Here is a 25,883-nt window from a genome sequence, read left to right as displayed (position 1 = left end):
CAATATATAAAAATATCATATTAAAAAGTATTACACAGCCAGCTGAGTTAAAAATCCATGAAACATTACCAAAAAACATTACAAAATAGGGGGAAAGGAAATATCACATCTCATGGGGGGAAAGCTTGGTGAAAGAAAAGGGTCTTCAGATTTTTTTTTAAAAGATCCAGGGAGGTGGTGGAACGGAGCTCATGGGGAAGATTATTCCACAATTTTGGGGCCGAAATAGAAAAGGCCCTTTGCGAGGTCACAACATATTGTGCAGTTGGGACCCTCAGCAAATTCTTCCCTGCTGACCTGAGTGTGCAGGGCGGATTATATGGGGAGAGGCGGTCCTCCAAGTACCCTGGGCCCAAGCCATTTAGGGCTTTATAGGTAACTACCAACACTTTGTATTGGGCCTGGTGTTATGTAGTCTGCCCTGGAACATCCAGCGACCAATCTCGCAGCCATGTTCTGCACTAGTTGAAGCTTCCGGGTTTGGTACAAGGGTTGCCCCATGTAGAGCGCATTACAGAAATCCAATCGAGAGGTTACTAGAGCGTGTACTACAGTTTCAAGGTCCCTCCGGTCCAGGCAGGGACGCAGCTGGCGTATCAGCTGAAGCTGGTTAACAAGTGCTTCTGACCGTCGCATCCACTTGAGATGTTAATTGGAGCGACGAATCGAGAAGCACTCCCAAGATGCGAACTGAGTCTTTCGGGGAGTGTGACCCCATTCAGGACCGGTGGACAAATTTCACTACCCGGTCCTGGGGAACCTATCACTAGTACCTCCGTTTTCTCTGGATTCAGGCTGAGTTTGTTTTTCTTCATCCAGCCCATTACTGACTCCAGGCAGGCATTTAGAGGAGAGATGCCATCCCTAGTCACTGCATCAGTCAGAGACACAGAGAAACAGATCTGGGTGTCATCAGCGTACTGATAACACCGCTCCCCGTGTCTCCGGATGATCTCGCCCAGCGGTTTCATGTAAATGTTAAATAGCATGGGGGACAAAATAGCTCCTTGAGGGACACCAGATGTAAGTTCCCTCTTATCGGAGCAGACATCCCCCACCTGCACCATCTAGAATCTACCCGAGAGGTAGGAACGGAACCACTGGAGCGCAGTGCCCCCGATACCTAACTCCCTCAGGCATTCCAGAAGGATACCATGGTCAATGGTATCGAAAGCCGCTGAGATGTCCAAAAGCACTAACAGGGACACGTTCCCCCTGTCCATGCCCAGACGGAGATCATCGACTAGGACGACCATAACAGTCTCAACTTCATAGCCCGCCCGGAAGCCAGTTTGAAATGGGTCAAGAAAATCCGTTTCATCCAAGATTGCTTGGAGTTGGAAGGCAACTGCTCTCTCGATCACCTTTCCCAAAAAAGGCAGCAGCGACACAGGCCGATAGTTGTTATGTAACAGGGGGTCTAAGGAGGGCTTTTTTAGCAGAGGTTTAACTACTGCTAATTTCAGGCTAGATGGCAGCCATCCCTTGCTAAAAGATGTATTAATTATGCGGTGCAGCATGGATATTACCGCAGTTCCCCCCTGAGCTGCCAGCCATGAAGGGCAGGGATCGAGAGAGCATGTTGTCTTCCTAACACATCCAAGAATCTTGTCCACTTCCTTGGTACTCACAAACTCAGTGATCCAGTTTAATGACTTGAATGTACATACACAAAGACATTTTTAGAATTGTATTTAAATGTCCTAATATGGAGATAAATTAGTGATTTTAATCCTACTGTGGCACGATATCCCTTAGCTTTTTAAAAAGTTCAGAGGAATGAATACCCCATATTTTTAATATGAAATACTAGCCTAACGTTTCCTGATGTTTCTCTGATTTATATTAATATAATATATATTAGGAATATTATTGCCGTATTTACAGCACTAGTCACATTTCTAGGCATCCATAGGGTCCTTAAAATGTTTGGTCTTGTGAGAAAGGAAGCTAGATTTTCCTTTAGCTTTCATGAATACTGAGGAGTTCAGGACTAGAATTTACTGCTTTTCCCATTTTGAGAAAGGAGTGCAACATATTTGTGGGCAAGATGGTTATGGCTAGTGCGACAGACAGTGGCTAGAAGTACTTTCACGTGGAGCTACTATTTCACCATCATTGACTGCTGCATTGCACATTTTTCACTTTTTGGGGCACTGCGAACTAAGAGAGGGAGCCACCCCTGAGAGACACAAATTGGGGCCATGGCAACTGCATGCTATTTCCCCAATCCAGCTTTTTGCTGGCCCAAAAAGAAGCGGCTAAATGCCGCTCCTTTATGAGTCAGCAAAAAGCCAGCTTTTCCCCGCCCCACTGCGGCTTTATAGTGCTCCTGCAACGTGTGACGTGTAAATGCCACACTGCTGGAGCATTGTGAAGCTGGCCCATGTGTGGGTAGCCCGGCAGCTTCCGAGCAACTATGGGATGGCATAGGAGCATGCATTGTGCATACACCAAGCCCCCAAGCTACTGGGAAGCCATAGTTTCAAGCCGGTCTGTTTTGGCTCACAGTTTCTTTGGGTGCTCAACTGTGTGTAGGAAACAGATATCAATGAATAACATTTTGGTTCTGAACTATCAGGTTTCATTGTGTGTGCCTATGTGAATGAAGTGTGACAGAACTTGTGTTTTAAGACTAAAGTGATGGCTGTAGAACCAAGCCAGAGAAATGCTACATTAATGTCCTTGGTTTTAGGAAGCCGAGCCTATGTTCTTTTATCCCTGAGCCAGCAGGATGGTATTGAACAGCACATGGACTTTGACAGCCGCTACACCCTCCTTGAGTTGTTCGCTGAAACAACATCCTCAGAGGAACATGGCATGTCCTTTGAAGGGATCCCACTTCCTCAGGTAATGAACTATGAAAGGATGATTATTTGATTGGGTTTGTATTTTGATGTGAACAGACATGAACAAAGCACTCCCTGAACATAGTTGCACTCCAGATTCCACACTCCACGTGAATGTTGGACTCAGTTGTGTCAAGTACAAAATATGCACAAACTGTGCATATTAAGGAAAAATGTGCACAGAGATGCATATTATAGGGAATCACTTCACTCTTTTTTTTGATGGGTGACTAACAATGCAAATATTATGTAAAGTGGGGAACTTTGGGCCCTCTAGATGTTTTAGCCTATAGCTCCCATCAGCTTCATCCATCCACCAGTGATAAAAGATCTGGGGAGATGCTGTCTAAAACATCAGAGAGCCAAAAGATTATCTACCCCTGTTGTAAAACTATAAGACAGTTTTATAATTCTAGATTGATTAAAAGTTCATAATCCTAACAATGGCCAGTAGTCATGGTATCATAAAAATCAGCAGAGTGTTATTTGCTGCTAGCAATTGATTTATATACTTATGGGTATTTTAAAGTCTTTATATGTATAAAAAAAATCCCCATCAGATTCAGTTTGCAATATACATTGTATACAAATACACAATGCACAAATTAACAGACAATATTTATATGGACCATGAAAAAATAGATTCTATAGTTCATTTATGCAGAGATGGTTTGCATCAATGGGTGTGTTTTAAAAATGCAAATTTGAAACTAAATATAAAACAGGTGCAGTTGGGATGCCAAATGGAAAACTGTCATGGGGAGTAGTAGTTAACAATGTTCTGTGACAAGGACAGGAGATGGAAAGGGTGTGGACAGTGGTCGCACTGGGTGAGGAAGCAGTCTGAGCTTCAGATATATCAGAAAAGTGCTTAAGATTAAGCTAGATTGGGAAGGGAGATACTGGCATTTTCAGTTTTGGGTGCAATCTCTTTCCTTTTTTCAGCTCCCAGGTAAGCTACTCTTTTCTCTGGTGAAGCGTTACCTGTGTGCCACCTCCCTCTTGGACAAGCTCAACAGTACCACAGACCAGGCAGTGGAGTGTGACCACTCTGTACCCTCCAGTGCAACCTCTGAGGGAAAGAAAAGGCTGCTGTGTGAATTTGACTTCAGCATGGCCATGGCCCATCTCATTTCAGAGTTGGTACAGGTTATGGGCTGGAATCGTAGCTTGAATTTTTGGCACCTGAAAGCAAAGCGGCCTCAAGGCATTCGCTCCATCTTCCAGCCCCAGATTCCCATCTGTGCTTCCATACCATCAGCCACACAGCTGTCGCAGAAAGAGGACAATATTTTCAAACAGCACTCAGCCTTCACCAGTCGCAACAGCTATGTGGAGTATGTGAAAGAGAAGCTGATGCGTGGCATGCGTGTGCGCATGTTGGAAGACTATGAGAAGGTCTCTGCAGGAGATGAGGGCGAGTTCCTCCAGTGCAATAATGGAACTCCCCCTCTCCAGGTACTGGCAAGTATAGGGCAGTGTTTGGGGCACCCAGGGGGTGTTAGAAGCACATGTCATTATTTAGATGTATTTGGGGTGGAGGGAATCTTATTGAAATTTATAAGGTCTTTTTTGCTCTTCCACTTTTGTCAGTTGGGTGATCAAGAGAATCACACCTATTTCAAGAGATGGATTTTGATCTGGCTGTTGATGGGCATTCAGGGAGATTTAGGTCAGACACTGTTTCTTCCAAGAAAAGTAGGTTGAGTAATTTTCAACATGATGCTTTTTCCAGGTTTATTGGGAGTCTTTGGGTCGTACATATTGGGTGCATTGGCACATGGTAGAGATTGTTGCTACATCAAGGCATGCATATCAGGAAGGCCAGAAAAAGGTATCCAGCCTTACAGAGACTCTGAGAGAGGACACAGGTAAGATGAAACTGGGATGTCAGGTATACACTGCACTAAGCTGAAAGCTACTTTCTGGTTCTGGGCAGTGTTCTTGCTGGTTGATCCTTGCTGCAGAGTACTGTATATACTCAACTATAAGTTGAAAAATTTATGCCCCAAAATGGACTCCAGAATCATGGGTAGACTTCCAGACGGCGCAATGAGTTAATGCTTTTAAATTTCCTGAAAGAAGAAGTACCCACCTTCCTCTGTAGCCTTGTAACGGCTCCCTGTTCGAAGTCCCGGCGTGCTCTCCTCTCTCCCTCTTTCCCTCTGTGTTTGTTTTCCCTCTCAGCCTTCCTGTGCAGCCAGAGCTAACAAGCTGCTGCTGAGGAAAGGGACACAAACACACAGAAAGTATGCCCTGGCTTGTACCCTGTTTTGCCTGGAAATCCTGGGGGTGAAAGGCAGAGAGAGAGAAAGTGGGGTCTGTCCTCTTTTTTGCAAGCTATGAGTCTTGGAGATGCTTCTGGTAAGGGGAAGTGTGTGTGTGCGTGTGTGCGCGTGCGCTGAGGTTTGTTTCCCCTTTTCCATGCCAAGACTGATGCTTGGGAGAGGTCCAGAGAGGGAGATATAGGTAGGGAAGTAGTGCTTTGTTTCCCCCTTTAAATCTTTTGTAACATCCTCCAGTGTTTGATCCTTGACTTATCCATGGGTCATATCCATGATTTTGGATCAAAAAACTGCCCTCGACTTATACATGAGGTTGACTTATACATGAGTATATACGATAGTTTCCTATTGCATTGTCTTTAGCATGAATATGTGGAATTCAACTTTGAAATGCCCCCCCCCTCACCACAGTTCTTTAGAGGGATCATTGGCAGAACATTAGGTCATTGGCAGAGCCCATATGCCTTGCATGCAGAAGGCCCCAGGTTCCTTTTCTGGTAACATGAATTGAAAGGCGTAGGAGTTTGGAAATGCAGTGGTGAATGTGTATGTTTAAGTCTGTTTTTTAAAAAGGTAATTTGATATTTATTACTCTTAAGTAACATTGCTAGTTAGTAATATGTTATATTTATTGTTCTTTTAATAAAAACTTACTTAAAAATCCAAAAATCTCTCATAACATTTTGAAGTAATATTATTGGCTACACCAAAGCTCCCAATAATTGTTAGTACTGATTGTAATGTTTTTTAAAGTATTGTTGTTGTTGGACAACTCATTGCTTCAAAAGCTAATATTACAAGGATTGTTGGTACTTCTAGTACTGAAAGGGGTAGATCACAGGTGTGGGGAATGACTGTGTCCAAGTCCCCAGAGAGCTTCTATTAGGCAAAGTAAACAGTATTGAGCTAAACGAATAAACAGTATGATCTGGTATAAGACAGCTTCCTGTATTTCCATTCAGAGCATTTGAAAGCACTCAGCCAGTATGATTTGAAGAGTTGAAAGAAACTGGAACCTTTGGGATGCCATATAAACAACAGTAGCTCTACATAAAAACTTGTTTTGATTTCTTCAGAAAGTAATCTAATCCTTATTGGAGACTAATAAGGTCCATGGTAAATTTAAAATATTTTTTCAAGTTGGAGAAGATACTAGAAGGATTTTCTTACTCTTTTTACTAGGATTAGGAAAAAAGTGAAACTATTACCTGAAGGCCCTCTTCACATCTGACATGGCATTTATGTAAATTGGTTGCCCAGAACAGGATAAAGAATGCCATGAAAAACAGTCCTTACTTGTAAGGCATCAGAGATTGATTTATTTAACCCTAAATCTGATTCACAGCTGGAGAGGTTCTTAGAGCAGTTTATCTATCTATCTATCTATCTATCTACACACACACACACACACACACACACACACACACACTTAAAGTACAAGCAATTTCCTGCCATTAGGCTTACAATTAAGAAAAGACACTATATTTATGAAAAAGGGGATGGTTAGGGAAAAGGGAAATAAGAACATTCAAACACAAATCCCCAGTGTTACAAGATTTCTCACTGTTTTCATCTGTGGGGATGAATTTATTGCCTCTGACCGACCAGCCATATAAAAATAATTATGATATTATTACAATGGTAGATCCAGATCTCTTTTCACTCTGAATTCTTTAGGTAAGTGGCTATGTCTAAACCTAAGCATTCCATTGCTATTGTGAAAGCGATAATACCAGCCTACCTGACACAGGTGATATAAATAATTATACGTCAAGCACTTAGGAAAACGGTGCTGTAATATTGACTTTTATTGGTTGCTAGTCTTTCATTATTTTGTTTCTTTGCCAGTTTGACTGTATGTTAACTGAGAAATCTTACATGCACTTATGTGGGAGTAAGCTGTACTGAATTCTGTGTAGCTTCTGAGTAAACATGTATAATACTGAGATGCAGAATTCAGTTTACTTTGGTGAATGAAAAAAAGAGATGTCTTGCTTCTTCTTGGACTAAATAATTCTCCTTTGATGGCAAATCTTAAATGTATTTTATGAAAAGCCATAAATTTTGTTTTTACCTGCAGTTTACCAGACAGTGTACTGCAAACCACTTGGGGGACTGTATTCTATGCCATATCTGACAGATCAGATAAATGAAGTGTCTGGGACCTTGAATCGGGCTGAATGGTGGGAGTTGCTCTTCTTTGTTAAGACACTAGAACCAAACAAGCAACAGGAACTTCTTGAGCTCATCCAGCAGAACCACAAGGTAAAAAGAGCAAGAAAGAACCAGTTCTGGGAGAGGGTTAAAAAACAGAGAAAGGAATGAGCAAATGAGGAATTATTATCAGTCTCTGTTCTCAGACATGTACATCATGAGTTCCAAAGTTGTATTTCTACCCTTCACCCTTACCCTGGTTTCACCATCTTCATTACATTTTCTCCTAGACTTTATTTTTTTAAGTAACTGTTTTACCAATTCAAGATGAGGTTGCAAATACCTCAGAGAAATTAGTGCTACTTCTTCCATCATTCCCAGTCAGTATGGCCAATAACTCCTGTCCTGCACCTGGCAGCAGTACACAGTGTTCTCATAGTGGCTAACAGGAAAAAATATCCAAATAAGGAAATCTGTGTTAAATTTGTGTTGCAGCAAAAGCGGTAATCTCCTGATCCCTTTAAGGCTAATGATTTTTATATGGCATAAGCACTGAGGAACCCTTGGTGATGGTTGGAGTATGTATTCCCATAATCTGTTGCTATTGGACATGCTGGGTGGGCCTAACACAGAGGTTGGTAATTGCCCAAACGTCAGGCTCCAATGTTCTGCAGGCCACTTTCCCCCAGTGTGCCAAAATACCTCCATCTCAAAAGGGTATCTAGAAGTGATGTCATGTCATTTCCAGTCACTATTTTGAGAGGAACAACCACAAATGGAGGTGTGGGTGGGTTCTGGGTGAGCAGGGTGTCATTGTTATGCATTTTTGCCCATTTCTGTGTGGCACTTGAAAACCATGCACATTTTAAAAAATAAGTGAGAGTTAGGGGGCTGTAGGTCTCCCAAAGGGGGATTTGGGTCCTTTATGTGGCCTATGGGCCACATTTCCCCACTCTACTCTAATGGAACTTGTAAGTCAAAACATTTGGAAGGACGAAAGTTTACTAATTTTGACATAAAGTTTTTGTGGACCAGAGTCCACAAATTTCACCAGATAGATGGAGCATTATGAAAAAATATTCCAGTCAATCAGATAGTCTGTCTGTTTTTAATTGGGTTGCCATAAATCGAAGATGACTTGATGGCAGTTGTCAATAGTAACAGATAATGAATAGACAGAAGGTGAAACATAAGACTGCATTGTACATTACCATGAATGGATCTCTGTTCATAAGATATTTCTGTCAGTAGAAAGGAAGCAATTCTCAAAAAGCATTGATGAGAGGAAAGCTTGTGTTAAATCTATGTTGCACCAAAAGCAGTAATCTCATGGGACTTCTTTCTCTGAACTCTCTAAAAATCTACTCAAGTGCTTTGGGGACAAGTATACTGGGGTTGAAGAGAAAGATGGAATTAACAGAAAAAATGCTTCCTGTCATCTCTTCCACCAGCATGAGTTTCAGGTGGATTCCAAACTATCTTCAGAAGCAGCCTCACATTAAAAAAATTTGCAGTAAAATAGCCTGAAGGTTCCCAGAGCATGTATACCTTTGGCCAGGAAAGGGGCACAGCTGATGCACCAGTATTAAGTGGAGGAAATTACTATGGAATGTAGGGACCTATTGAACCACACATTTTGAATCATTCAGCACTTCCAGTTTGCAGGTCATTTTTAAACACTTTGTTCTGGCTATGGATGGTCCTGAGAGTCTTGATCTATAATGTAGTCTCTGTGCATTAAAACTTGTTGTATTTCCAGCTGTTGGAGCTAGATGAAGAGGGTCTGATCCAGCTGTTAGTATCGGTAGAGTTGGCTCAGCAAGTGCTGCATTTCCTGAGTGAGCACTGCCAGGGCTGCACCCAAAGTGATCTGCAGAGTTCCCAGGTCTATCTCAAGTATTACTTTGGCCAAGGAAGGACAGAGCAGAACTGCCAAAATGTGAATGGAATACCAACCAACTGTGGTGGCTTCTCAGAAACCTTGGCATCCAAGAAGCCAAAGAAAGAGTTGTTATCTGCTGAAGTGCCTTCTCCAGCTTCAACCATGGCAGAGAAGACTGACAGACAATTGATTAATGAACTCCTCAAAATGGAAGGACTTTCCTTCCCAGATATCCTGGATGAGAAAACCAAAGGTTAGTACCAAATAACATCCTAGCTAACATTTTGGTTCAAATGACTACAGCAGGCTTTATCTTTGGCACAAACTGGGCACAATGGTCACCAAAGCTATCAGAAATGAGAGACAGACATGTAATTCCTACTTTCTTCTCCATAGAAATATAGGAAGCTACTTCATAAACAAGGCAGGTTATTAGCACATCTAGCTCACATTATCAATCTGAATTGGCAACAACTCTCAGAGTTTCATGACCTTCCTAGGCCTATTGGAGAACCTTACTGTTCTCTGGGGTGCTCTCAGCCAAGTACAGGCCCAAGCTTGCTTAATTTCTGAAATTAAGCAAGATCATGTTCATTCATGGTGGTATGATATTATCCATGTATAGCTTAAATCTTCCATTGGAAGTTATAAAAGGTGTTGCATCAGCATTGGTGCCTGGAGGCAGAAATGCAGGATGTTGCGATGTCATAACCTAAGTTTTATTAGACTTATGGAGCAGGAGGAGGTGTTAGGCATGCACCTGCTGTTTTCTGAAGTAGCCATGTATTGGTATCAGGGTCCAGGTTGGACATTTATCTTTAGTTTTTTGTGGGTTTTTCGGGCTATGTGGCCATGTTCTAGAATAATTTTTTCCTGACATTTCACCTGCATCTGTGGCTGGCATCTTCAGAGAATGTTTTGCCTAGAAAAAGTTGGGTGTATATATACTGCGTGAGCCTGGGAATGCAGGAGTGATTTGCATGTGTATTGTTCTGTGCTGATGGCTGGCCTCAGGCTGGGAGGCTAATGCAAAGGAGGATTAATGTCTGCTAATTGGTGATCATTATCTGCTGGGAAAGCCCCTGACTCTGAATGGTTTCCCATTTGCATTTGCTTAGTCCTTATTTTGCTATTCCTCAGGACTGGTAGCCAAATTTTGTTCACTTTAAGGGTTTCTTCTTTCCGGTTGAAATTATCAGATGTTTGTGGATTTCAATGGCTTTCCTGTGCATCCTGACATGGTAGTGGTTGGCATGGTCCAGAATTTCAGTGTTTTCAAACCGTATAAAATACTGGGTTTTTGTGGGTTTTTCGGGCTATGTGGCCATGTTCTAGAAGATTTTCTTCTTGTTGTTTCTTCCTGACGTATAAAATACTGTTTGAAAACACTGAAATTCTGGACAGGATGCACAGGGAAGCCATTGAAATCCACCAATTAGCAGACATTACTCCTATTTTGTTTTAGCCTCCCAGCCTGAGGCCGGCCATCAGCACAGAACAATACACATGCAAATCACTCCTGCATTCCCAGGCTCACATAGTATATATACACCCAACTTTTTCCAGGCAAAGCATTCTCTGAAGATGCCAGCCACAAATGCTGGTGAAACATCAGGAAGAAAATTTTCTAGAACATGGCCACATAGCCCGAAAAACCCACAAAAAACCATGATTGCCGGCCATGAAAGCCTTCAACTTCACACTGATGAAACTGATTGAAGGACCATTGTGCTGATAGATCTGTTGGTCAGCTTTCTGCAGTGTGAAGGTGGCTGGAAAGAAAAGCAGCTTGGAGCAACTAGCAGATGCCATGGAGATGATCCAGAAGTCCAGTAATGACATGGAATTGCAGATGGCTGGTCTCAAATTCATTGCCAAACTCTTGGAGGAGGAGCCTGGGCGAGAGTGGCAAGAGAAACAAGTCCTCAAATCAGAGAGTGAAATCTCCATTAGGTCAGTTGTGTTTTTTTAAGGTCTTGTCTTCCTTACAGCACGCTCTGGATGTACAGTACAAAGAAATACAGAATCGGAGCTTGGGATGCTCCTTTTTAAAAGGTAGTTACAATCCCACCAAACCTGTGGCTAGTTACAATTCTGGGTTCAATTTTATTGCAAAAAAGTTGCAATTTTTAAAAAGTAACTATTTTTTTCTCATAGTCTGAAGTAGCATTACTTTTTAGAAAAAATTCACATGAGAAAAGTGTGGGAAACAGGAGATATTTTAAAGGAAAGCTTTATTCTAAGTGAGGAATCTACAGTAGCAAAAGATATTCATGTACATGAAGACACTTCCTTTCTGGCATTATTTAAAAGTACAGTTGGGCCTTGGTATCCATGAGAGATCTATTCTGGACCCCCCACCCCATGGATACAAAACTCAGTACCTCAAGTCTTGTTGTTCCTAATGGTGTTGTGACGTGCATGTAGCCACTAATGCAGCCATATATATATATATGAATCACCATTGGGGACAATGCAGCTTGTCGTCCACGGATGCTTAAATCCATGGATGGCATGCCCATGGATATCGAGGCTCCACTGTAGTTAGAAAGTTACAAAATGGCCTGGATCATATTCAGCCAAGGTTAAAAGAAACAGAATTTCCTAATACGTATAGCTAAACGTCCCTATCCTACTCACAGTGTGCAGATGGTTCTGCATCTTGGATGTTCATGGCAGGGAGCTGGGAGTCTGGAACCTTTGTTTTAACCTCTATTGAGCTTCCCGTAGGTGAGACAGGAGGCCCAGTCCTTTGTCCCTCTTAGTCTCATGGCTTTTATATCAGGTCCAAAACACACTGCAGAAATAATCCAGTTTGAGACCGCTTTAACTGCCTTGGCTCAATGCTAGGGAATTCTGGGAACTGTAGTTTTGTGAGACATTTAGCCTTCTCTGTCAGAGAGCTCTGGTGCCACAATAAACTTCAACTCCCAGGATTCTGTAGCACTGAGCTAGGGCAGTTAAAGCGGTCTCAAACCAGATTATTTCTGCATTGTGTTCTGGATCAAAGCCTTATATTTTAGTTTTTTTATTTGTTAGTCTCATGGTTTTATATCCTTCACTGGGGAAGCATCTCCAAGCTTTCACCCTAAGCGGTCATCTCATTGAGTAATTCTCTCTCGTGATCTCTGTGACTCTTCCATGATGCTGACTCCAATAAATGTAACTTAGCCCAACACATCATTAACCCTTTATTTACCTGGGGTTAGAGTATACCTTTAGCTGTTTTGCCCAGATAATGGTAGGCCTATTATCAAAATATGTGGCATGAAAACAGATGTCTGTATATTCTTCAATTTTAAGCAGCCACATTGGAAATGATTTTACAGGAGCCTTCCCCAACCTGGTGTCTTCCACATATTTTGGACCACAACTCACAGTGTTCATTGTCATTAATCATGTTGACTCAGGGGATGGGAATTGGAAACCAAAGCATCTGAAGGGCACCAAATTGGTGTAGGCAATTATGTACCATGAGTGAGGAACCTTGGGTCCTTTAGGAACCTTCAGCCGATGGGCTCAATGGCAGGGGATGGCGTGTAGGGCCAAAGCTTTCTCATTCATATTTTAGACCTTCAGATGCAGTATGACAAGTTATTTTCAGTTCACTGTCAAGATATACCTCTCCTGCCTGGAATGTAAGCTAGGAGTTGTTTTTTTGCTATGCCATTTGCTTATATCTTCACATGATGACTTGCTTCTTTTTTTTCCACCAGGGAGAAAATGGTGAAGATGCTGGTGGAGTTGCTGAGCTACCGAGTGAAGGAAAAACTTTTCATAGTGTTGATGTTGCAGGTGCTGTATGTGCTCATGGCAAAGTATGACTGGCGTGTACCCTTTGCCAGCCAAGGTGGGCTTCACTCTGTACTACGCTGCATACAGGAGCACCCTACGTCAGCAGCAGTGCAGCAGGCTGGCCTTGCTGTAAGTTGGACCCAGAGATTGGTGAAAGCTCAGGCAGTTGCTTGTGGTGGGAGTGAAGGTGGGAGAAGAGGAAAAGAATGAGTGGTGCTCTGCACTGGAAGCCTGAGATGGGACAGCAAGTTTAATTTTTTTGAAGAGAAGACTCAGAGCAAATCTCAGTAGGAGGGGATTCCACAAATATGGGGCCACCCCTGAAAAGACCCTTCTATCTCTGCTCCTGAGGAAGTAGACTTAAGTCTACAAAAGCTCATGCTGCCAACTTCTTTCCTTCAGTTGGTCTCAGAGGTGCTACAAGATCTCTCTATCTATCTATCCCTGTTGGCCACTGACCAGATCTGTTCACAGGGATTAGTTGGCACTGCTGTATTTGGGTAAAGTGGGGAGACTGTGAGTGGATTTTCCAGTTTCAATCCCTGGCTTGTTTACTCCTCTTTCTTCCTTGCCACTCAGTTGCTCTCTTTGATTTCCAGATTTTGAAGGTACTGCTGGGTGCTGGAAACTGTGAGCTGCCAGGTGCTTGTTGGAAGCCCTACCCTCTGGACCATGTTGCCGTCCAGATGATGCAACAGACCATTGCCAATGTTAACTCTTCTTCCAGCAAGGATCCTTACAACTTGCTTTGTGTCATTCCTACAGCAATTGAGAAGATGTTAACCACACCTGGGTAACTTTGAGTGGGAATCCGGGAGAGATAAAGGAGCATAAACTTGCAGAGGCTGAAGAGAACTCAGACTTTGCAGAAAGATATGTAGTCTCTTTGTTTCTGTTCAGGTTTTGGGCCAAGGATTTGGTTCCTCCTTAAACACAGAACAAACCTGACTGACTCTTTCTTTGCTGCTGGCAATGTTGCTAGCTTTCTGGGGCCTGGGAAATGTTAGATGAGCATTTTTTTTGTTGTTGTCATATATCCCTCCCCTCTGTAGTTAACTGCTGAGCAGTTAATGCTAGCAAGGAACAGTCACTCTTTTTCCTTTTTCCACAGAGCCTTGGGAGGAGTTCAGAATGGACTCCTGGTGCTGAACAAGGTGGTAGACTACTGCAAGGAACTTGTAAAGCAGCTGGAAAACTGTGGTCTCTATTCAGTTCTACAGAGTTGCTGTGAGTCAGATCAAAGCTCCAATGAGATTCTCGCTCAAATCATGCTGAGACATCTGACAGAACATAAGCTGCCCCAGGGCCAAGAGAACACAGGTGCAAAATGTCTCAATTTCCTAAGTTTGAACCTGATTTTTTAAAGTGTAAACAGTCCATTTATGACCAGTATCTCATCCTCTCTCATCCTCATGCCCTGCAGATGGGCACGTTGTCTGGAAATGTAGTCCAGTACAGCTGAAGGATGACAGGTGGCAGAAGGCTACTATATCTTTTGGTGGGTCTAAAGAGATTAGTACTCCATCAGATGGCCTCACCCCTCTCCTTATGCAGTCAATTGTTTTCTGTGCTTATTGCTGCTTTTTAGGATTCTGAGGTGGAAAAGAGCATCGCTGCTCCTTTGGGAGTGGTATCTTTTAGTAATGTTGGTAACTGATCTGAATTGGGTATCTTGAAAAACAAAACTTCAGGACAATGGCTACATTTCAATCATGGCTTTTCAAATGTTTTCTCTCCCCAACCAGACTCTGGAGCCTCCTTTAAATTTAAAGATGTGGCTCTTGCAAAACTGGTGAGCAGCCTGCACACCAGCCACATTTGCAAGGAGATAGTGGCGGCACTGGAGTACTGCCTCTGTGGTCAGGTAACCCACCCAGAGGAAAACATCTATGAGCTTCTGTTAGATGTGCTTTTGCTCAAAGACTTGGCCAAGCTGGGATCTGAGAAGGATGTACACCTGGAAGCTTTAAGGCAAGGATCACCTAGTTGATTGGTAGTGCATTCTGGTGTGTGTTTGCCTGGTGATAATGCTTTAATGTCTTTGCATGTATCTGCTAACAGAAAGTATTTTGTGCTTGCATGTTTCTGTCTGCCTATTTTATCCAAAGTGTTAATGTCTGTTTGCTGTGCTTCATAAAGTAGGCATTTTGCATTGACTTTTAGTTGAATGTGTGTGCGTGCATGTGTGAACATGTGCATGTGTGCGTGCATATACAGTTGGCCTTCCACATTTGCAACTCTGACTTTTGCAGATTTGATTATTCACAGATTTGATTAATGCGTTCTCTCTAGGACTCTCTTAAATTGTCCAGCACACCTCTGCCAAAAGTTGACCATAGCGTCATGCTGGAAGACCTAGCAATTCCTAGAGAAAACACTTTTCTAGGCATTTGTAGATCCTCCAGCATGATAGTATAGTCAACGGCTAGCAGATACTGACTATCTGATAGACGTTGGATTGGAGTTGGATTGGAAGACCTAGAGATTCCTAGAGAGGTATCTTCTCAGGTAAAAAAAAGTATGTTTTATTTGCATTTTTTTCAATTTTCATGGGGGCCCTGTAGCCCTAACCCTAGTGAATGTGGAGAGCTCACCATGTTGTTGAGTTGGATACTCTATTTTATGTCATAGTACAAGCTGTGTCCTCCTTGTGAATAAATGTTTTGTGTTTTACAACTCTTTAGACAGCAGTTAGTGCAGTTATCATATACCCGTTCAGACACACTCACCACATTATTGTCTTTTGTCTTTGGTTTATTATTTGTTTAAATTCAGTTTAAAGCAACTTGCTGATACCAGTGCAGATGGTTTACTTATAGACAAATAAGAGAGAGATTTAAATGAGATATAAAGATTATGGTACTGGAGAGGAGGAAAAAGAATTTGGTGATATCTTAAAGTCAGAAGATACACACAGGACATCCAAGTTTTATGCACTATTCCTAAAGTGGGATCTAGATAAAGAAGTGATTAAAGAATTTATGATAAAGTGGGCCCAAGATGCCAAACAAAATATACAACTTGAGCAATGAGAGAAAAACTGGAGTACAAGGATAAAATATACACTAAGCTACGATTTAAGTGGAAACCTGTGTAAGAAGCAATATAGGTGGTACTTAACACCAAATAGTTTAGCTAAAATGTATAAAGGAACCAACAACAAATGCTGGAAATGCTCAAAAGAAGTAAGCACATTTATACATATGTGGTGGAATTGCAAAAAGGCTAAAAAATGTTGGTGAGGTATAAATGAATTAATTCAAAAATTCTAAACCGTAAATGTAAATGTTTGGGTATTTATATGTGGAATTAATGTAAATTTGTTAGTTTTTTGTATCTAATAAAGTTCTTTATTTTTTAAAAAAAGCAACTTGCTGAGCTGGGAATTAGTAGTGCTGACTGTGACCTGTAATACTCTGTAACTTACCTAATAACTCCTATTATCCCCATCCAACATAGTCATTGATTGGGGATGTTGGAAGTTGTAGTCCCAGCAAGAACCCTAGAGAATTGCTGTTAGTCTGGGCTGGTGGTGCTAGGCTTGGTGAAGGTTAAGACAGATCATTAAGGTTCTTTGATGCTAGTTCCAGAGTATGCTTTGAGACTGGCTGATTGACAGTTTGTAGAAACATAGATTGATGATAACTGTATTAAAATTAAGTTAGGCCAAATGGATATGAACTACTTGAGAAATAGCCTCATCTATAACAGAGATAGTTTCAGCTAATCAACAAAATATTGTACTGAAAAGTGCTACATTTGTGGATTTGATGTTAGGTGGAAGAATACAAGAGCCTGCACAATTCATACAATTAGGTTGACAGTTGAAAACTGGAGAGGGCTTATGAATGTGTAGATGAGGGAATTCCAGCAAGTATGGCTTGTTACATGGTTTCATGACAAGGAACACCTGCTGAATTAGAAGAATCATGAAAAAACTCTGATTATTTGTTCCAGGGGTGGGCAAGTTGCAAGGGTGTGTGAGTCTATTTTCCATCCTTGGGACCTGCTACAAGTCACACCAGTTTTCCAGTAGTAAAAACTCCCTTTTTAGGAAAGATTTTTTTTTTCTGGTGGGGGACAATATGGGCTGCAAAAAGGGTTCTGAGAGTCACTTACAGATGACTGGCCACATAATTCTCACCTCTGATCTAATCCAATCCCTCTTTCCAGTGCAGGCTTTACAGCTCAGGGTGCAGGTATGGCGATTCTGACAGCTATCCAGCCTCTGGTTAAAAGCTTCTAGTGAAGCATTCCTACTCCCGTTGAGCGAGGATCACAAATTCACAATGTTCTTACAATGCATGGTTTGCTTATTGTATTTGTTTAATTGTGGAATGAGCACCTTCATCCCGTAAATACTTGCAATGTCCATAATTAATCACAAGGCATTTCATGTTGGCATTCTGCTTTTATAGCAAAGTGACTGGCCTTATCAGAGAAGGCCAGCCACCGTGCTTTTGGTGCATGCTCAGAACCTGATTACTGTACTGTTGTCACCACTTAAATTGTCTTCTGACATTTCTTGAATAGACTGGCTGTTCTTCAGTTCTTTTATTAATTTACTAGGTTTTTCTGTCCATGCAGTCATAAAAGCTCTGTAGGTGAATTACAGAAAGCTAAAATAATAAACTGTGATGCCATAAAATGTGATACAAATTTTAAAAAGCAACACATGTAAATGTATAAAAACTGGAAGAATCCTCTGAAAAAAGAAAGGTCTTTTCTAATTGTTCGAAAGAGAGCAATGTAGCATCACTCAAATTTCCTTAGAGATGGCATTACATGACATGACAGTTATCTTTAAATGTCTGAAAGAATGTCATGTAGAAGATGGAGCAAGCTTGTTTTCTTGTTTCTTTCTTTTTTACTCTAGAGACTAGAACGTGAACCAATGGGTTCAAAATACAAGAAAATAGATTCCACTTAAATATTTTGTTGTTGTTAATTGCATTTAAGTCAACTTCAACCCATGACGACCCCATGAATGAGAGACTTCCAAGTTACCCTATCCTCAGCTGCCCTGCTCAGGTTCTGTAGACTCATGGCCTTGTCTTCCCTGATTGAGTCTATCCATCTAGAGTGCTGTCTTCATCTCTTCCTACTGCCCTCCATTTTACCAAATATTATCATTTTTTCTAGTGAGTTGTATTCTCATGATGTGGCCAAAGTACAGCAGCCTCAGTTTAGACATCTTAGCTTCTAGGGAGAGTTCCAGCTTGATTTGTTCTAGGATTGGGGATGGAGCAAGCTTATTTTCTGCTACTCCAAGGAATAGGACCTGGAGCAATGGATTCAAGTTTCAAGAAAAGAGATTGCACCTCAGCATTAGGAAGAGCTTCCTGACGGTAAGAGCTATTTGACAGTGGAACACAGAGTGTTGTGGACTCTCCTTCTTTGGAGGTTTTTAAACAGAGGCTGGATGGCCATCTGTGAGGGGTGCTTTGATTCTGTGTTCCTGCATGGCAGAGGGTTGGACTTGATGGCCCTTGTGGCCACTTCCAACTCTTATGTTCTAACATTTATTTTTCTTTTTAGCAGTCCATGGTATCCACTGAACTCTTCTTTAGCGCCACATCTCAAACGAATTGATTTTCTTCCTATTAGCATTCTGTCCAGCTTTCACACCCATGCATAGAAATGGGAACTATGATGCCTTGTCCTAATTTTAGTATTCAGTGATATATATTTACATTTCAGAGTCTTTTCTAGTTCCTTCATGCTGCCCTTCCCAGTCTTAATCTACTTCAGTTTCCATGACTACATTCTCTACTCTGGTTGATGAATGAGTCAATACATTAAAAATCTTGAACTACTTCAGTGTCTTCATTGTCTACTTTAAAGTTATCTAAATCCTCTGGGGTTATTATTTTTGGGGTTTTTAATGTTCAGCTGTAGCCCTCCCTTTGCACTTTCTTCCTTGACTTTATTCAATAATCGTTCCAAGTCTTTGATATGTGTGCTGCTAGTAGTCTGGTGTCATCTACGTATCTTAGATTATTGATGATCCTTCATCCAATTTTCACATCTCCATCTTCTGAATCTCATCTTGCTTTACGTATGATGTTTTCGGCATACAAGTTAAACCAATAGGGTGATAAAATCCAATCCTGTCTGACCCACTTGGTTTGCCAGTTGGAAACCATTCTATTTCTCTGTACACTGTATGTATCAGTACAATCAAATGTTGTGGCACTCTGTTTCTCTATGAGTGAGCCATAGCTTTTTGTGATCTGTCTAGTCAAAGGCTTTGTCTATGAAACACTGCTTGGACATCCAGTATTTCTCTTTCCACATATGGCAAAAATCTTTCTTGTAGAATTTTGAGCATCAGTTTGCTTGCATGGGAAATCAATGCAATAGTTCTGTAGTTACTACAATCCTTTTTATTCCCTTTCTTTGGGACTGCAATGCATGGTCCAAAACACACTGCAGAAATAATCCAGTTTGAGCCGGCTTTAACTGCCCTGGATCAATGCTAGGAATTTTGGGAACTGTAGTTTTGTGAGACATTTAGCCTTCTCTGTCAGAGCGCCCTGGTACCACAATAAACTATAATTCCCAGGATTCCGTAGCACTGAGCCAGGGCAGTTAAAGCAGTCTCAAACTGTTTTGTTTTCCATATTTGTTGGTAGATTTTAGTAAGAACTAGAATAGAATCTGTTTTCATAAGCTGAAGCAGCTCTATTGGTATTTCATCGATATTTATTTCCCCCCATTAGTCTGAGTGCTGCTTCCATTTCATTTTCTTAAATTGGGGGTTCATCTTCATATGGTTCTTCTTCAAATTAATCTGCCATCATTTCATCTCTTTTGTACAGTTCTTTGGAGTATTGTTTCCAACTTCACTTTATTTCTACAATGTATTCCCCTACTGGTTGTCTATCATCTCCACTCTAGGTTTGAAATGAAGAGATGTCTAGTTCTTCTCTTTTTTGTCAACTTCTGTTTCTCTGTATTGTTGATTGTAATAGTTTATCTGTGGACACTAGTCATTAGACAGTTGCATTCAAGGTTCTGTCTCTGTCTCTGTCACTTTTCACTTTTACTGCTCTTCTGTCCTTAACCGCTTGAAGAGTTCCTTCTGTCATCCATTGAGGCTTATCTTTCCTTTTGGTTACATATAGTGTTTTTCTGCATTCCACCCTGACAATGTCCCTGGATACAGTCCAGAGTTCATCTGGTTCCTTGTCCATTAGGCTTACTAATATTTTCACATTGTCTTTAAATTCTTCAGGGATGTTCTCTAGGTTGTAAACATTAGGAAGAACTCATTTACTGTAAGAGTTGTTCTGCAATAGGAATGAACTACTCAGAGTAGTAGACTTTCCTTCTGTGAAGGTCTTTAAACAGATGGGCATCTTCCAGGCATGCTTTAATTGTTCATTTCTGTTTGGCAGGGGGTTGGACTAGATATCTCTTATGTCCCCTTCCAACGTTTTTTTTTTCAGAAAAAAATTTATCTCAGTTTAAGGTATGCACTAAAATGCAACATATTTGGGAGCATTGCTTGTTAATAGTGTGCAAATTTAAAAAAAACTGTTAGGAGAAGTGTACATAGAAATGCATACAACTTTTTGTGCAGACTTAGAATCATAGAGTTGGAAGAGACCGCAAGGGCCATCCAGTCCAAGCCCCTGCCATGCAGGAACTCTCAATCAAAGCATCCCCAACAGATGGTCATCCAGCCTCTGCTTAAAGACCTCCAAGGAAGGAGACTCCACTAGACTCCGAGGGAGTGTGTTCTACTGTTGATCTTACTGCCAGGAAGTTCCTCCTAATGTTGAGGTGGAATCTCTTTTCCTGGAGCTTGCATCCATTGCTCCAGGTCCTAGTCTCTGGAGCAGCAGAAAACAAGCTTGCTCCCTCCTCAATATGACATCCATTCAAGCATTTAAACAGGGCTATCATATCACCCCGTAACCTCCTCTTCTCCAGGCTAAACATCCCCAGCTCCCTAAGTTGTTTCGCATAGGGCATGGTTTCCAGACCCTTCACCATTTTAGTCGCCCTCCTTTGGACACGCTCCAGTTTCTCAACATCCTTTTTGAATTGTGGTACCCAGAACTGGACACAATATTACAGGTGGAGTCTGACCAGAGCAGAATAGAGTGGCACTATTACTTCCCTTGATCTAGACACTATACTTCTATTGATGCACTTGCTTTGGCCAATTTTGCAAACTGTTTTAGAAGCAAAACTTGAATCTTTCCCCTTTCAATTCAGGATTTTGAACAAGTGTTTGGCTAATTCCCAGAAAGATGATGTACCGTGGCATAAGACTATTGAGCCTTGCTTGTCTTCCATGATTGCTCATATAAATGACCGAGAGGTAAGGACAGAGTCATTTTGCTGTATGTTTTTTGAGCCAGTCTTACAAGTTGTAGCTGTTCTATAGAATTAATTGTCTAGAATGTTGTTTTTGCAAGTCTTCTTCCTCTTCCTCTGCATATTTGTATACTGCTTCCCCCCAATAATAATAATAATAATAATAATAAGTAATCATATTTATTCCTTGCACACTTTTCCCTATGGATCAAGGCAGAGAACAACAAGATATTAAAATACAACAGTTTGGATACAGAACACCAGTTAAAAACACATAACATCTGTTAAAAAGCATACAATATCAATATATATTAAAAACAATCATCTCATACTTTAAAAATCATAATTTAAAAATCATCTTAATGCACATGTTGGAAGAGACTGGCCTTTAGTGTTATTTTGAACTCAAGCAGCATATACAGGTGACAAATCTCCTCTGGCAGCTCTTTCTACAGTTGGGGAGCAGCCGGGGGAAATGTCCTCTGGATAAATATGGTACACCTAGTTTTGGCTGAAAGAAATAAATGTTGCATAGAGGACCTGAGGATACAGGGCAGATTACATGGTAGAAGGCAATCCTGGAGGTAACCTGGGGCCAAACCAAGTAGGGGTTTAAAGGTAACAACCAAAAATGTGTACCTTGCCTGGAAACTAATTGGCAGCCAATAAAGTGACTTTAATATTGGTGTAATATGATCACTCCTAGATATGCCAGTAATTAAAGAAAAATAATCCTCCTCTTTTGCCTTTTTATTTGCTCAAGCTTTTTGTGAACGGTTGTTTTCTTAAGTTATCTGCTGAAAGCTTTTGTTTCTTTGCTGTTTTATCTGGTGATGTTGGTTTGATGCTGCTTCTTTTAATGTTCTAATTTGCTGATGCTTTATTTGGTTTTTATTTATTGCTATATTTTAAATGTGTTTTTATTCATATGTATAGGTAGGTGTTTTAATAATATTAAAAAAAATTAAAAAAATTAAAAGTGGGATAGAAATGTGTGAAGTCACAAGCATGTGAAAATAAATTTTAAAAAATCTGATTGAAATTGGCACATGTAAAATGTTTGAGATTTGTCTGCTGTCGGGCCAAAATTACAATACCACAATTTTAATTTCTCTCTTTTCACAATTAATTCTTAAGAACCTAAGTGCCCCTCTAGATGTTGTGGAATTCAGCTCCTATCATTGTTGACTCTTGGCCATGCTGGCTAGGATCAAGGGGACCTATTGTCCCAAAACATCTGGAGGGCCACTGATTACTGCTAACCTACTTTTAAAAAAAAGGTGTTCTCGCTTGCAAGATTGTGTTATTCCCAACTAGAATAGAATCACCGAATCAACCAGATTTACCTATGTTGGAACTAACAGGATGATACACAAGGAATCCATTCCATAAAAAAATGTTTGAGGAGGAAAAATGATGGGAAAATAAGTTAAATGCCACTCAGATAACCTTGTAGTAGTCTTGACTGGCCAATGCACCTCCTGTTTGTCTGCAGATTGTTCAGGAGTTCATCTGTTTCCTGCACTGCCTGGCCACCATCAACAAAGATTGTGCTGTTCTGATGTGCTGTATGGGTGCACAAGAAGCCTTGACTAAAGTCATGGAGAAACACAGTTCCAGCCTGCTGTGGGTGACAGAAATGGGGGACATCCTGAGTAACTGTGAGAAATATGCCAGCCTATATAAGACAATGACAGTCAGCATCCTGGCTGGCTGCATTCAGGTGAATCTCAGGTCCCTTGTATGGTTCTAGTTTGGGAGATTATTTCAAGCAGATGAGCCAAATGCATAGGATGCTGTGAGCAAATGGACTGACATAGAAACTGACGAGATGGCCTAGGAACAGCTTAGATCTTAATTACCATTATGAAGTGTCTCCCATCCTTGTAATACTAGAACCTGGGATCATCTATTGAAGCTGAACTATCATTTAATATAGTACAGTGTGGAATTTACTGCCACAGAACATGGAGATAGCCACCAACTTGGCCAGCTATAAAGGGGGATTGATAGCATTGGTAGATGAAGCATTCCTAGATGATGGGACTATCAATGATTACTAATCATGATGAATTATTTATTCTTGCCAGAAGCAGCTTGCATTTGTATGTCAGTTTTAGAGGGAGGAACATGTATTTTAGGAGAGTGTGCCTTTTCTCCCTTGTTTGTGGACTTTCCAGAGGCAAATGTTTGGCCATTGTAAAAAACAAAATGCTGAACTATTTGTTTATTTCATTTTTATGCTGCCTTTCTTCCAGAAAGGTGGCTCACAAGAAAAAAAGACTAGATAGGCTTTTAGCCTAGCAGAGCTCTTCTTGGGATCTTATGTTCTTTAAACAAGTTCTGTCCCCAGTAGGTGTATTTTCATAAAAATGGTCATCTCTGGTCTATTATCCCCCTCCTCTCTGTTATCCTGTTTCTCCCCTGCTTCTCCCTTTCCCCATTCACAGATGGTTCTAGGACAGATAGAAGAACACAGACAAAGTCATCAGCCTATCAACATCCCTTTCTTTGATGTGTTGCTACACAATCTGTGTCAAGGTGAGCATCCATCCTTTTAATCTTTTGTGTTACATCTGTTTCATTCCTGTTAATGCTTTGCGTGCTTATGCCAAGCCTAGAGCCTTTCAATGGTTTCTCCTTTGGCTTTAGGCTGCAGTATGGAAGTAAAAGAGGACAAGTGCTGGGAGAGAGTGGAAGTGTCCTCCAACCCCCAGATGGCCAATAATTTGACAGATGGGAACCCCAAAACCTATTGGGAGTCAAATGGCAGTACTGGCTCCCATTACATCAATGTCTACATGCACCATGGGGTGGTAGTCCAGTGAGTGTGCATGGATTAAATGGGGTTGTGGGGGGGGGGACAGTTTTGGGGCTTCAGCTTGAGGGGCCTTCTCTACCATCGTAACATTTGGAAAATTAAAGGGGGTGGCATTTCTGCCCAATTTGCCTGGCATGGTCTTTTGTCTACAAATGGCAAGAGTGATCAAATTGTCATTCTTTGCATGGAAAATATTTAATTGAGGTTTCTCTTGAACTGTTCCTTGGGGGACCAAGATAAAATGTAGGGTTGGATGCCGTGTGAAGAGCTTGGTTGCTTGCAGAGCCAAACACATGCAAAGGAATTAGTTACTAAGGAACAACGCAGGAGTGCCTTCTAGCGTTGAGTCTTCAACAGGTCCCTAGCTCTTACTCTGAAGCCACTGCTCTCTCCCCTGTACAGGCAGATGTCTCTGTTGGTGGCCAGTGAGGATTCCAGCTACATGCCAGCCCGGATTATGGTCATGGGAGGGGAGAGCACCTCCAGCATCAGCACCAAGCTCAATATGGTCAGTGCTGTGGCCTGTCCCAGTCACCTAAAAATGCCTCTATGGCCAGAGACTTCAGAGCACCAAGTACCTTACTGGGGTTTCCTTGCTGTGAGGGACACATTAAACAGTTTTGCCTTTATTCCACAGCTTTAGGCACAGTCTACACTCCACATGCAGAAGGTCTCAGCCTCTGTCCTTGGCATCTCCAGGTAAAAGGAGCAGGTAGAGGGAGATGGCGGAGACTTCTGCTTGAAATTCTGGAGAGCCACTGCAAGAGTGGACATTACTTGGCTAGATGGGCAAATAGATGGTGTTAACTGAGGTCATGTCTTATGCTGCTTCTAGCCTAGGGGTGGTGGACGTTTGGTCCTCCATATGTCTTGGATTACAATTTAGACAATCCTTCATTGGGCAGGGCTGATGGGAGTTGTAGACCAGGGATTCCTCACTCTCTCTTCTAGTCTTTTTTTCCCCCTGTTGGATTCTACTTAGTCTTCTGAGCTGTCCCTCTTGATATTTGTAACACCACAGCTAGACATTCAGGAAGAAGTGCTTGGCCTGAAAACTACGTAGACAGTAGGTGGGGATAGCACATTGTATGAGCCATAGGCAGCTCCTGGGTCCTACTTTTGTAGCCACAGAAGCCCACCACAAGTCCCTCAGCTTAAAAAAACTTAACTTAAAAACTTAACTCTAACTTTAAAAAATGATTTGGCTTTCAGGAAATTTGTGTCCCCAAACCACTCAGAAAACCCCCAGATGTGTGAAAACACACAGAAATCCCCCCAGACATTTGAAAAGAAACAACAATATCCCCCTCTACCCCCACAAGCACCCCACAGCGCCATACCACCCTCAAATACCTCTGTTTCCCTCTGCAATCCCTCTGAAATGGTCAAATCTCTTAAAAGTCACAACGTACCCCCCACAAGACCCAGAGGTACAGTATATGGACTTGCTTAGAGTGAATGTGGCCTGTGGTGACAGGTGTGGAGGGAATTGGAACCCCATTGTCCACTTCTGACTTAGATCTTTGTTATTGTCCTATTGAACAACTGATTTCAGTTATGGAGTGAAGGCTGCCTGGGCTTACTGGGACACAGAGTTGCACAGGCATGCCCACTGCACACTGTTTAGTTGCTTATCTACAGTTATAGTGATGAATGGCTGGTATGCTGGCACAGGTGTTTTACAATGCACAGAACAAGCCATCTGTCCACTGATTGTAGGCTCATTTGAGTCTGTAAGACCTTGACTTGTTTGTTTGTTTTCTTTTTCG

General features: G+C 41.5%; 1 protein-coding gene across 7 annotated transcripts in view; it reads left to right on the top strand.

Annotated features, from left to right (window-relative positions):
- LOC121919743 (cullin-7-like) overlaps positions 1-25,883 on the top strand; it is a 36,868-nt gene that overhangs the window by 4,250 nt on the left and 6,735 nt on the right. For 6 of the 7 annotated variants that reach the window (XR_006101573.1, XR_006101574.1, XM_042446621.1 and 3 more), the window contains exons 3-17: positions 2,696-2,850; positions 3,795-4,307; positions 4,585-4,720; positions 7,215-7,399; positions 9,048-9,423; positions 10,922-11,123; positions 12,887-13,094; positions 13,565-13,758; positions 14,077-14,285; positions 14,711-14,936; positions 21,192-21,297; positions 22,789-23,016; positions 23,744-23,834; positions 23,946-24,117; positions 24,517-24,622. Coding sequence is in view for 5 of the 7 variants with exons in the window: in XM_042446621.1 (XP_042302555.1) it covers positions 2,696-2,850; positions 3,795-4,307; positions 4,585-4,720; positions 7,215-7,399; positions 9,048-9,423; positions 10,922-11,123; positions 12,887-13,094; positions 13,565-13,758; positions 14,077-14,285; positions 14,711-14,936; positions 21,192-21,297; positions 22,789-23,016; positions 23,744-23,834; positions 23,946-24,117; positions 24,517-24,622 (3,107 nt within the window). In the remaining 2 variants the exon portion in view is untranslated. The remainder of the gene's footprint in view (positions 1-2,695; positions 2,851-3,794; positions 4,308-4,584; positions 4,721-7,214; positions 7,400-9,047; positions 9,424-10,921; positions 11,124-12,886; positions 13,095-13,564; positions 13,759-14,076; positions 14,286-14,710; positions 14,937-21,191; positions 21,298-22,788; positions 23,017-23,743; positions 23,835-23,945; positions 24,118-24,516; positions 24,623-25,883) is intronic. The other variant, XM_042446622.1, reaches the window with a different exon arrangement.

This window comes from Sceloporus undulatus, chromosome 1 (assembly GCF_019175285.1).
Source record: "Sceloporus undulatus isolate JIND9_A2432 ecotype Alabama chromosome 1, SceUnd_v1.1, whole genome shotgun sequence".
NCBI classification, from domain to species: Eukaryota; Metazoa; Chordata; class Lepidosauria; order Squamata; family Phrynosomatidae; genus Sceloporus; species Sceloporus undulatus.
This window is presented reverse-complemented; position numbering and strand designations above follow the sequence as displayed.